The sequence below is a fragment of the Polypterus senegalus genome, chromosome 6 (genome assembly GCF_016835505.1).
Source record: "Polypterus senegalus isolate Bchr_013 chromosome 6, ASM1683550v1, whole genome shotgun sequence".
NCBI lineage: Eukaryota > Metazoa > Chordata > Cladistia > Polypteriformes > Polypteridae > Polypterus > Polypterus senegalus.
The window spans coordinates 108045894-108059654 of record NC_053159.1 but is presented as its reverse complement, the minus strand read 5'-3'; the positions used below and the strand labels follow the sequence as shown (position 1 = coordinate 108059654).

Genomic DNA, 13761 nt, shown 5'->3' with positions numbered 1-13761 from the left:
TGTTTTCACTAAAGACGCGCTATAGCTCTGCAGTGTACCACGATGCATACTAACAACCCCGGTTCTGACACACAAGCGCTGGCGAAGCTGCCTTCTTCGTATCTCACCGTCACTTGCTTTTCTTTTTTTCAGTTTTATTGAGTGTTCCTGTCAGTCTGTATGCTGTTTCTTTTGTACTCCAGGACATGCAGAGGAAAGAATGGTAAAGACCAGTAACTTCGGCGCTATATGCAATCATCAGACACTCCCCATCTGCCCGTGTCGTTCAAACACAGGAACATATATTGGTGTAAAAGTATAACAAAAGTGCACTTTTATTCAAGTGCACTTTTTCCATCGCCTTTTCCTGTAAGAAGCAATGTACACACTTCTCTCTATGCTGTGGTTTCTATTACACACCTGAAAGAAAGAGACAATATATGTGAAAATATAATCGCACTAATGCAATATTATTTGAAAGCGAACAGCGTCAGATCGGGTGTGAATTTATGCAGGAACTGGAAATTCTCTGATCGGGACCTTCCCCAGGGAAGAAAGTACAGTGTCAGGTGCTCATTCAGTGTAATAGAAACCATAGCACAGAGAGGTGTGTACACGGCAACAAGTACACGTGTCGTAAATGTAGGAAGGACGGTCCTTGGGTGTGTAGGAACTGTTAATATTTGAATGTGATGATTTTATATAGCACGGAATGAAAATCAGCACTTCTTAGCATTGCACCATGCAAGCTGTCGTATCAATCGCCTACTGTAACTTGCTTTCTTTTTCTTGGTTATACAGGTAGTTTTGAATAAAAGTGCACTTGTTTTGTTTACGAAATGAAGTATCTGCGTGCACTTTTCATGGCATTACACGTGTATTTTTTGAGCATGCCCGTTTGAGCAGTATTAAAAGTATTGAAAAGTATAACAAAACAACGGGCAGATGGGGAGTGTCTGATGATTGCATATAGCGCCGAACTTACTGCTCTTTACTATTCTCTCCTCTGCATGCCCTGGAGTACAAAAGAAACAGAATACAGGCGCTATAGCTCTGCTTGTACCACGATGCATACTAACGCCACGGTTCTGACACACAGACGCTGGCGAAGCTGCCTTCTTCGTATCTCACCGTCACTTGATTTTCTTTTTATTCAGTTTTATTGAGTGTTCCTGCCAGTCCCGCATGTTGCTGTATGCTGGATATTTTCACATGTATTGTCTCTTTCTTTCAGGTGTGTAATAGAAACCACAGCATAGAGAGAAGTGTGTACATTGCTTCTTACAGGAAAAGGCGATGGAAAAAGTGCACTTGAATAAAAGTGCACTTTTGTTATACTTTTACACCAATATATGTTCCTGTGTTTGAGCGACACGGGCAGATGGGGAGTGTCTGATGATTGCATATAGCGCGAAGTTACTGCTCTTTACCATTCTTTCCTCTGCATGTCCTGGAGTACAAAAGAAACAGCATACAGCAACATGTGGGGACTGGCAGGAACACTCAATAAAACTGAAAAAAAGAAAAGCAAGTGACGGTGAGATACGAAGAAGGCAGCTTCACCAGCGTTTGTGTGTCAGAACCCGGGATGGGGGGTGCATTAGTATGCATCGTGGTACACTGCAGAGCTATAGCGCGTCTTTAGTGAAAACAGCCGTGTCAGATGGGGTTGTATGGATTGATTCTGAACGCGACTGAGAGAATGAAAAGTGAATAAAAAAAAAGCTAACCTTTACAAGGATCATAAATTGCACCGGCTGTTACAGACTGAAATCAAATGTATGCTTTTATTCTAAAACAGTAAGACTAAGAGCAGTTTACTTCTCAAAACGGAGGGGCGCAGGATTGAACTCGTGACCTCTTGATTCCCAAGCGGGGGCTGAGTCTATTGAACCACAGAGGCAGTTACAATAAACTGCTGTCAATGTCGCATGTTAAGGCGGCTTTTGTTTCTGCAGTTATATTTTGAATAAAAGCGCAATTGTGTTATTCTTGTGAAAATGTTTCTTTGCTATTTGGACTTCAGGCTTCATACAATATATAGTTTATGCCTACATTTTGTCATCTACTACTAGAATATAAAAAAGTTTCTGTTTTAACAATGTGTTAATACAGATTACTGTAGAAACGGAACAGACATGAAATGCTTATGTTCCAAACAGCGATCTATTATTTCCACTCTAAAACTCCACTTCACTCCCAGATACTCAATCAAGCTGAAGTTCGTGCACGTTCTAAATTGGTGGGGGGATGGAATAGCCGGCTGCTCCAAGCTTCTCTTTATCAGCACATTTAGAAGACAAAGGGCGCTGGCGGAGAGGTGTGAAGGGATTTAAGAAGCAGTTTAAGGTGGGACGGAATTACGAGTTTTTTCGTAGGCTCTGGTAATTCTAGTGTTAAAATGGGCTGGGATGGGCTATCCATATTTAAGTCAGGCAGACCGGACTGTATTTGGAGTACCCAACATGGGCGCAGAGGTGGAGGATTATGTAGGCTTATCTACATCTTTTGAGGTTTCAGTTCCCGACGTTTGTGCGCTGTACTCCGTGTTGGTAGCAGCGGTGCTGGGCTCAACCGTGGAGCCAGCAGCTTGCGGAGGGACAAAGGTTAAGATGTCTGCTTTTTAATAAGCCACCTATGCATAGCCTTTGGTGTTACCAACCAGAAAATAAAAGAAGAATGGAACGTATACGCTGTTTTAATTAAAGAATGCGGTCAACAGGTTCAAAACGTGCTGCAAAATGTGTGGCGAAGTAAACTTTGAAAATAAAATGTTACTCTTATCCAGAGTTTTCATTGGACACACAGAGCATTTCGCAGGGTGGGCACCCACCGTGGTCAATCCTCCATCTGCATGTGTTATATTGGTCCAAGGTGGTTAAGCATGAGTTAAGTCCACTGACAAAGATTTTAATTTAGCTTTCTAAATCCTATTCCTCACTTATGGTCAAGAGCTCTGTGTAGCAACTAAAAAATGAAATTTTAAGCTCAAGTGAATGATATCAGGTTTCTACAGAGGGCTGCTGAGCTCGTTTTTTAACTGTGTTAGAACTCAGGAATACGGGAGAAACTCAGGATGTTCTGTGTAGGAGTGTTAGGGTTTAATGAACCAGGAATGGTTCTAATCTAATCTAGTTCCTTATTTATAAGTGCTTAAACAATTCACATTTTTTTGTTAATGTTCACTGCTTCAGGTATTATTCTGTACTAAAAAAAAACTCCATTGTTCTTGAACCTGAAGGGACATTTGGTCCCAACATACAGGCTGTTCAACTGTAGTGGTTCACTTCATTGTATGTTTCAATACCTCAAGTTTGAGACTTCTGAAGCAACCATTGGTTGTTTGATTATTGTAACTATCTTAACTATAAGCGACACTGACTAAACATAAAGAACACCTGTGCTGGCTTCTGTATTAAGATGAACTTCTCCAATTAACTTTTCTATTCCACTAGGAAAAGATTCAGCAGAGACTGAACATCTTGAACCAGCCTGCAATTGTTTGGGAATTTTACAGGAGAATTTGGAAAAAGTAGCTAAGTGTAGGGTAGCCAGGTCTGCCCAGCTTTGTAACTCTCATGAGGAAAAATTAATCAAAACTGGCACTTTAATCACAGGAATATTCATGCACAATTTCTAAACACATGAAACAAACACTGCAGGTAAATTGATGAATGGATTAGCACAAAATCTTTGTGATAAAGTCTGTTTCTCCACTGCATAAACAGACATAATCTTACCTTTGATAATAAAACTGCATTGTACGAGGGAACATTTGAAATTCAGATATTGAAAAGTTATTACAACATTGAGTTTACAAAACAAGAGGACTAGAAGGTCTTTGAAAAATCTTAATGTAGAAAGCAATCTTCCCAGCGCTAAAACTCTATTAAGCCTTTTCTGTTATCCTTTAAAAAAGATCTGAGTAATACAAGATGACATATAAATCTACTATTCCACTATCAGATTATATGTCTGCCAAACTGCTTTTAAGCAAAATATTAACTCTAAATTATTTAATAATAAAATAATACTTAAAATGATAGTTTACTAACAAATTCCACAATGCAAATAAGTTAAAAGGTGGAAATGATTTATAAGCATTAGCATTTTCTTGCTGTGCACTTTGACTTTGATATGACACATACTGAATGGATCACCCTTGTTCCAGGCGCCAGGCAAGATGTATCTTAACACAGACAGGTTGGCGACAAGAACCCTAATGGTTCTTATCTTAATCTTGTTTAAAAGCATCTTGCATTACTGTGTAATCTTTTCACATTTTGACATTCACTTTCATAAGGTGTTTTATTTCCAAACCCACCTCAACCAATTTTTAAAGCTGAAAATATAACAAAATTAAATTGCAGGGTGATCCATATATAACTTTGAAATTTTTATACTTAAGAATTCTGCTTTTCGCTCTAATATTTGTGTTTAAATTACAAAGAGGTTCTCCATATCTCTGCAAATGTATCATGAAGAAATTATGTGTGATAAATCATACCAGTGGGAAATTGTAGCATAAATGTAGTAGTCCCATAGGGAAGACTATATGACATGCCACTACACAGATCTCAATTTTCTAAACAGTTAACATATACTTCATTTTAAAATGGAGTTCTAAACTTACAGTGTGAAAAATATAAAATGAAAACAATAATTTGCTATTATTACATTTGATTTTATTTCTACATCAGCTAAAAATTTGTATAATGAAAATGAAATATAGAGACAAACAGTGGAAAACCTGATGTTATCTAAAAATGTTTAAAGCACTTTGAATATGCAGTAAACCTGATCTGATAGCACAGCTGATATCTATGATATACCTGCAGTAAAATGGAACATACATAGAACTCTGAATAAGATTTTCAAACATAGAATAATTTCTAGCTTTAAATTGCATACTGCTCACAGGTATCAGCTAAATGTCATAAGTACAGCTACCAGCTAGGCACATGATAACCACAGTGGTTCCCAGGTTAATAGCACTACCTATTGCAGTTCGGTCTGTGGATGTCTGGTGCAGTACAGTAACGGAATACAGTTGGGAGCCAGAAGGTGCAAGATGGAAATAGTCAGAGGCAAACTGGCATCTCAAATAGCAGAAAAATACTAAAGACTGATGAAACTCACCATGCACATGAGGATAGGGATAAGATGTAGACTGATAAAACTATACTGACATCATTATTAATTCTAAAGCTTTTCTTACTGATGAAATAATAGGCACACATGAAGACACTAATATTAAGACAAACACTAAATCTAAATGAAACACCACTTTTTTGCAATAGAGAAAACAATATGTACCCAGCTTTGATGTTAAAAAAAGAAAACAGGTGGAATAAAAAATCTTTGTTTTTTGTTTCTATTTTTTGTTTAAATAAAAAATACAAAGAAAAAAATGGTGTATATTCACTGTTAAACAATAAGATATAATTTACTTCTGTCTATCAAGTAAATGCTGTTGATCTCCAGCGGCCACATTGATCTATGAGAGTTATTTGAGAAAGTTACCAAAGCCCTTTGAGAATTCATTCTGACAGTCATCTGGTATGAAAATAAATTATTCATACAAAATGTATAACAAACAAAGAAGGACAAAGTATTTATCAATGGGATCCTATAAGCAAACGTGCAAGTGAAAGGTGATACACAAAAACGTAAGTTGAATTCTGAGGTTTGAAAGATGATTATTAAACATTAATGACTGCCTTCTACAAATATAATTGCTTATCCCAAAACTTGCACTTTTGGAGGAAGCATGGGCTCTGGAATTTCCCACTAGTTGATTTAATATTTTTGCACAACTGTTCCATGACTGCATATTGAAGATTCAAAAATAATAATAAAAAAATTAATAAATAAAAAAAGGAATGACATGTATAAAATAGGCCTCTGGTGCCTCCTACAGGTCAACTGAGTTATGTACAGCTTCATAATTTAGAGACAAAGCTTATATCCCAATATATTAAGATACTGCACATCTTTGAATGCATCAATAACAACACACTAATATGTAAATATTTATTAAAAAATTTTGTGCAAGAAAATAAAATAAAATGACACAATTAACCAGTGTGGCAATCCCATCGATTTCTCCTGAGAAAAAAATCATCTTTCCCTTTTCAGTTATCTCTTTTGTGTAATGGAGAGCATAAAAAATAAAGGCTGGTAAACCAACCAGACATTTTTCCAGTCTGTTGCAATCAAAAATGCTTACGCTGAACTCAAAACCATGGACACTGAGAAGAGGCAACAGAACTACTAACAAATTACTAGTACGTTATTTCTATTTCTGTTTTATTACAAACAGCACTTATATGAAGATATTTATACCCTCATTTTTTCATGGTTTTTCACCCCGACATGTCATTATTTATAGTAGATGCACCTTTGACTGCAATTAAAGCATTGAGTCTGTGTAGATAAGACTCTACATTAGCTTTACACATCCCAACACTGTATTTTTTTCATTCTTTTTTGCAAAACTGGTCAAGCTCTGGAAAGTTACATTAGGACTACAAGTGAACAACCACAAATTCTCAAATTGAACTGAGTTTTGTAATCTGACGTAGCCACACTAGGAAATTAACACTATTGTTTATAAGCCATTTCTTTGTAGCTTTACACTTTATGTTTGGGGTTATTTTGCTTGAAAAGAATGTTTACCTAATTCACAACTCTCTTGAAGGCTGCAGTAGTTTTTCCTCTATGACATCCTGTATGAAGCAGCAATCATTTTACCCTCTACTTTCATATTCCATCAATGATCTGCTGCAAAGAAGCATCCCTACAACATGATGCTGCCTCTACCATACTTACAGTCAGGATGTTCAGTTATTGCCTCATCAAACCACAGACCTTTCTTCTACTTTATTTTAGCATCTTCCACATAACTTCTGTTTTTAAGTTTTGCAAAATATAGTAAACATTACTACTTATCAATCAGGTGTATCCGCTAGATAATTTAATAAAAGAAAAAAATATAACAAGGAGGCCTTAATTACAAAAATTAAGTCTTTGGGACTTTGCTCCAACTCAGTATTTGTGTTGAGGTTCCTTTTATTTGCTAATTGTTTTCCTCCATTAATACTGAGGACTGACCCAAAGGAGGAGGAGCCTTCACTTGTTTTAATTACTCAGATGCGTTGCTATTACAGCAGTCACCTGAGGCTGCACTATTTAAAAAACAGTGTTGCCAACAATTGCTTGCTGAGCCATTATCTATTTCTAACTATCCTTTATACTCCTTAAAATCTTTAGCTTTTCTCAGTCCTTTTTTCACTGTGTTATGTATTAGTAGGTTTCCTTAGTAATTCATTAAATTTGCACTGCATTTCAGGTGTTTGGTATTGGATTTTTTTTTTAATATACCTTTTGGAGAATTTCTTTACCCACTTTTGGGTACAGTAAAACCTTTGCACTGCTTTTTTGAACATACTACATGGGTTTGCTTTTAGAGATGATATAATGTCTCGCTGTAAATGTTAAATCCTAATTGTAGCAGAATAATGTTAAAAAACAAAAGGCCAAACAAAGAAACTTTCTGCTATTCAGGGTCTTCCTAAAACAAATTAGGCACTTGTCTAACAGGTGGTATGAAATTAATTCATTTACAATACTTATAAATGTGAAAACTGTAATACAACACTACTGTGTCACCACATGCTACCATATGATTATGAATGATGACAAATGATTACAAATATAATAATTATAATAAATTAAGATGCAAAACTCATACCAACAGCAAACATAAAACTGCATGAAATACAGCTTATTACATTTACATTGGTAAATGATAAAAGACATTTGACTTGCTATATAGGAACAAGAAAAAAAGAGAGAGTGACAAAATACGTGAGCCAATAAACTTCCCCTACCTTGTAGGATGGCAGAAAGCACAGGATACCATGAGACATTAGCTCGCAGACTTTTAGGAGTAATGCTCCAACTTCATCTTGAAAGTCAAATGTCTCTGTATGCTGAAAGGTTGCACATAGTTTCCGACTATTTGGTCCTATTCCAATGGTGCCAACCCATACCTACCACGTTTAAATAAAAAAAAATTAAATATAACCATACATGTCACACAGATTTTAGTGTAATACAGTTTTTCTAGGAAACATACCCATGATTTTCAGTTTTAATGATTTAAGTTAAAGACACAATAGAATGTAATAAAAAATAAACAACATTAATCTTTATCTCCTCGGAAGTGAGTTGTGAATAGTTATAATTCTTGATGCATTCATTTTAAATTTTATTATTTTGAAAAAACAATGTGTTCACATCTATCTAAAGAAGGGAAGAAAAGAAGAATGTGTATTTCTCTCCTCTTGACTATGTACTATTATTACTACTACTAGTAAGGCACTGCCTTACTACATATGATTACCTTCTTGGCCACATACTACCACATACGATGTAGAATAATTTTACCTGTGAACTCTTGATAACATGGCTTGCCTCCAGCTGGATGGAGAACTTCACCCCAAGCTCTGAAGAAAATGAGGCCATTGGAGACAAAGTTCCAGAAGACAACACAATAGTCCGCACACTTTCACCAAGATCTGAAAAGGCCTGCATTTAATTTAGTCAAATATGATCATCACTAAGAATTTATTGTAGATTACCTAATAAAATAATTCAAAATCAAAACATTTACAGAAAATAAATCTCTAGAGAAATGATTTCCGTTTGCCTTAGATTGCAGCAGAACTATTGGGAGGATCAATGATGTCACTTCTGCCTGTGATAACAGTTGCTCCACTCCTTCTGCCTCAATACATAAAGCACCTGACCCAGGCAGCCCTTCTTATTCTAGACCAGGGGTGTCGAACTCCAGGCCTGGAGGGCCACAGTGGCTGCAGGTTTTCATTCTAACCATCTTCTTCATTAGTGACCAGTTTTTGCTGCTAATTAACTTTTTTTGCCTTTGTTTTAATTAACTTGACTCAGACCCCTTAGTTCTTTCTTTTTCCTTAATTAGGAGCCAAACAATAATGAAGCACAAAATAAGCTGCCACAAAACCAGCTATCACGTTATCTGAACATAAAGAAAGGTGAGGGCCTCAGTAAGGATGATCTCTCAGGTCACCAAAACATCTTGACGGTGTTCTTATAAAAAAAATGAAAATCAACAGTTTTGGAAATGTCTGCTGTTGCAGAATGAGAGCAGCAACAAGCCGTGGAATTAAGTAATTGGTTTAATTAACAGCAAGAATTGGCTTCTCATTAAGGAACTGGTTGGAGTGAAATTGGCAGGAGGGTGAAGCCCTAGTTTAGCTGGTCATCCGTTGGCTCGTTTCACATCTCATTTCTATTTGGCTGCCATTTAATGAAGAAAAAAATCAATTCAGAGCACTGAATCCTTAAAAACATTAAAATGATGGGAAAACAAGTTAATTAGCAGAAAAAACTGGTCACTGATTAGGGAAAGGGTTCGAATGAAAACCTGCAGCCACTGTGGCCCAGCAGGCCCAGAGTTCGACAACCGTGTTCTAGACCTATTTTTCTTGAGAGAAATAAATCCTTGAAGAGCTTAACATGTTAACATTGACATATCTCACATTTTAGCATTGTAAAATTATTTCAGCAAATCATACTGGACATTAAACAGGGTCACCTGCTGATACCTCAACACTTTTTATTTCATTTCAGTGTGTGTGTGTGTGTGTACACATCCATACTAATAAAAGGCAAAGCCCTCACTGACTCACTCACTCATCACTAATTCTCCAACTTCCCGTGAAGGTAAAAGGCTGAAATTTGGCAGGCTCATTCCTTACAGCTTACTTACAAAAGTTAGGCAGGTTTCATTTAGAAATTCTACACGTAATGGTCATAACTGGAACCTATTTTTCTCCATATACTGTAATGGACGTTAGCTCGATGGTCGTGGGGGGTGGAGCTGCGTGTAACATCATCACGCATCCCACGTAATCACGTGAACTGACTGTGACCGCAGTACATAGAAAAGGAAGAGCTCCCAAAGAGCGCCTAAGAAAAACGCGAATACTTTATTCGCGAGATACAAGTTTAATGAGAAGACACAAGGTATAAACGAGACTTTGGATCACTTTGTAACGGAGTTAAAATTGCTGTAGCGAGAAACTTTTAAGTGCTGGATCTTAGCTAAAATTAAATAAAGCCGTGGACATCGCAACATCACACAGGAAAGCAGCTCACGTGAACTGACTGAACCCAGTACGAGTGATCACTTCCATGCATCAAACCTGTTCAAAAAACGCATTACACAATTGACAAGGTAGGAAAAGAATATGCTCCGAGTTGAGCTCCACAGCTAACATGGTCTTGCGGAAGAAACTTCGTCACACTGCCACCAAATACTCACAGAAAAATCCACAAGTTAATACACACGCTGTCTCTAGAGTTTCTCCACACTCAATGTATTCTTCGCATCCCCTTTATACCCTCTGATCTCCCACTTCAATTCAGATGCCTCCAATTTCCAGTAAGGCTCTGCTGCGCGATGACAAGTAATAAGTCTCAGGTACAGTCCCTATAAAAGGATGCCATTGATTTCAGGCAAGATTGCTTTTCTCCTGGACAACTATATGTTGCATTCTCAATAGTGAGTATATATACAGTGCATCCGGAAAGTATTCACAGCACATTACTTTTTCCTCATTTTATGATACAGCCTTATTCCAAATTGGATTAAATTCATTTCTTTCCTCAGAATTCTGCACACAACACCCCATAATGACAACATGAAAAAAGTTTACTTGAGATTTTTGCAAATTTATTAAAAATAAAAAAATTGATAAAGCACATGTACATAAGTATTCACAGCCTTTGCCATGAAGCTCAAAATTGAGCACAGGTGCATCCTATTTCCCCTGATCATCCTTGAGATGTTTCTGCAGCTTAACTGGAGTCCACCTGTGGTAAATTCAGTAGATTGGACATGATTTGGAAAGGCACACACCTGCCTATATAAGGTGCCACAGTTCACAGTTCATGTCAGAGAACAAACCAAGCATGAAGTCAAAGGAATTGTCTGTAGACATCCGAGACAGGATTGTCTCGAGGCACAAATCTGGGGAAGGTTACAGAAAAATTTCTGCTGCTTTGAAGGTTCCAATGAGCACAGTGGCCTCTATCATCCGTAAGTGGAAGAAGTTTGAAACCACCAGGACTCTTCCTAGAGCTGGCTGGCCATCTAAACTGAGTGATCGGGGGAGAAGGGCCTTACTCAGGGAGGTGACCAAGAACCCGATGGTCACTCTGTCAGAGCTCCAGAGGTCCTCTGTGGAGAGAGGAGAACCTTCCAGAAGGACAACCATCTCTGCAGCAATCCACCAATCAGGCCTGTATGATAGAGTGGACAGACGGAAGCCACTCCTTAGTAAAAGGCACATGGCAGCCCGCCTAGAGTTTGCCAAAAGGCACCTGAAGGACTCTCAGACCATGAGAAACAGAATTCTCTAGTCTAATGAGACAAAGATTGAACTCTTTGGTGTGAATGCCAGGCGTCACATTTGGAGGAAACCAGGCATCGCTCATCACCAGGGTAATACCATCCCTACAGCAAGGCATGGTGGTGGCAGCCTCATGCTGTGGGGATGTTTTTCAGCGGCAGGAACTGGGAGAATAGTCAGATTAAAGGGAACGATGACTGCAGCAATGTACAGAGACATCCTGGATGAAAACCTGCTCCAGAGCGCTCTTGACCTCAGACTGGGGCGACGGTTCACCTTTCAGCAGGACAACGACCCTAAGCACACAGCCAAGATATTAAAGGAATGGCTTCAGGACAACTCTGTGAATGTCCTTGAGTGGCCCAGCCGAAGCCCAGACTTGAATCTGATTGAACTTCTCTGGCGAGATCTTAAAATGGCTGTGCACCGATGCTTCCCATCCAACCTGATGGAGATTGAGAGGTACTGCAAAGAGGAATGGGCGAAACTGGCCAAGGATAGGTGTGCCAAACTTGTGGCATCATATTCAAAAAGACGTGAGGTGGTAATTGCTGCCAATCGACAAAGTATTGAGCAAAGGCTGTGAATACTTATGTAAATGTGATTTCTTTTTTTATTTTTAATAAATTTGCAAAAACCTTAAGTAAACTTTTTTTTTCATGTTGTCATTATGGGGTGTTGCGTGTAGAATTCTGAGGAAAAAAATTTATTTAATTCATTTTAGAATAAGGCTGTAGCATAAAATGTGGAAAAAGTGATGCACTGTATATACACACACACTAGGGGGCTTCACCTCTGCTCGCTTTGCTCGCCAACCCCCAGGTTTGGTTTTTCGGATACACACCTAAGATATTTTTTTTCTTTGAATTGTTGCTATTTCATTAGTTTCACTTTTATTTCAGAACTTCATTAAAAACAATATTTGGAATCTTTTGTGTCCCAACATGCTGAATCTTTTAATTGAGGTCCATGTGACATGTGTTTAATGACTTCGTACCATATTATAGGATAGGTTTCTCAGCAGTTAATTTTTTTTGCAAAGTAACCAATAAATGCATATGAGGTAAACTCAGTTTTTGAAATTCTCTGACTTAAACTTGAAAGCCTTACAATATTTACATACTTCTGACATATCACCTATGTCCACATATTCGATCTCGATTCGCCTTTTCGTTATTTCTCAGAGTAATAATTTCTCTTTGTTTGCACTAATGCGATCTTTACTTTCTTTTTTGACACTTTTTCTGCTTTCATAATCTGTATCTTGCTCTGCATGTGTATCACACCTACTTTTTTTTTTCCATTATCTCTAATCTGCTCTGGATATGTTTGCCCCCCTTTGTTTTTTAACCTCTTCATGATGTTTTACTTTGTTTTCTACTCTTTGTCTTTTATTTCTGACCTCGCCTTGTCCTGCTTTTTTTTCCCCCCCAAAGACACTTGGTCTGTGGCGATTATTTTCCCTTGTTTCGAGTAATTATTTCCATTTGTTTGCGCTACTGCAATCTTTACTTTCTTTTTTTTGATACTTTCTAATTTTCCTGCTTTCATATTCTTTAACTTTCTCTGCATTTGTATCACGACAACTTTTTTTTGGGCCTTTCGTATTCCACTGCTTTCATAATCTCTAACCTGCTCTGCATGTGTATAGCGTCAACATTTTTGAACGTCTTTACGAAGCTATACTTTGTCTTTTACGCTTTCTTTTAATTCTGAGCCCGATTGGACATGTTTTTTTTTTTCTTCAATTCCACTTTTTCCGGGCTGATTATTACTTTCCTTATTTTCTGAATTTGCACCTTGATTATTCTTTTTCTTTTTGCATTTTTTTCTCTCCAATACTTTTGAGTCTCTTTTCATCACGCTGCTCTTTCTTCTTTGCTTAGTCGTCTATGTTTCATCTATAACATATTGTCCTTATACGCCTTGTATGCACTGAGAGCCCTGGATCTGTGTGTGCTCAAAGCTTTTACACGACTGAGTGTTTTGCTGCCCATGGTCTTATTTTATATTGGTTGTAAGTAGGGCATGTCTTGCAAGAATCTCATGTTCTACGTCTACACGAGACGGTCCTGGGTCAATCTCTTGGCACAAAGTCTCATGTTTAAGGTCCCCCACAAGACACTCAGTGGCAAATCTCTTTCGTCCTGCCGGTCTTTTAAGTGTCTTCCATGATCATCACGTGAAGATCATGTCTCATCTCCCTAGCCTTTCTCTCCCAGGATTGTTTATAATAGATAGATAGATAGATAAACAGATAGATAGAGTGCTCAAAAAAGGAACAGTTTTTAAGTACAGCATCAAATTAATGAAACTTCTGGGATAT

The 13761-nt window shown here is 37.6% G+C and overlaps 1 protein-coding gene across 4 annotated transcripts in view; it reads right to left on the bottom strand.

The window, feature by feature from the left end:
* The window catches only part of brip1 (BRCA1 interacting protein C-terminal helicase 1), a 260180-nt gene that overhangs the window by 125054 nt on the left and 121365 nt on the right, over positions 1-13761 (bottom strand). For all 4 annotated transcript variants that reach the window (XM_039756727.1, XM_039756728.1, XM_039756726.1 and 1 more), the window contains 2 exons: positions 8431-8571; positions 7872-8033 (listed from right to left, as the gene is read on the bottom strand). In XM_039756727.1, the coding sequence (XP_039612661.1) occupies positions 7872-8033; positions 8431-8571 (303 nt within the window). The remainder of the gene's footprint in view (positions 1-7871; positions 8034-8430; positions 8572-13761) is intronic.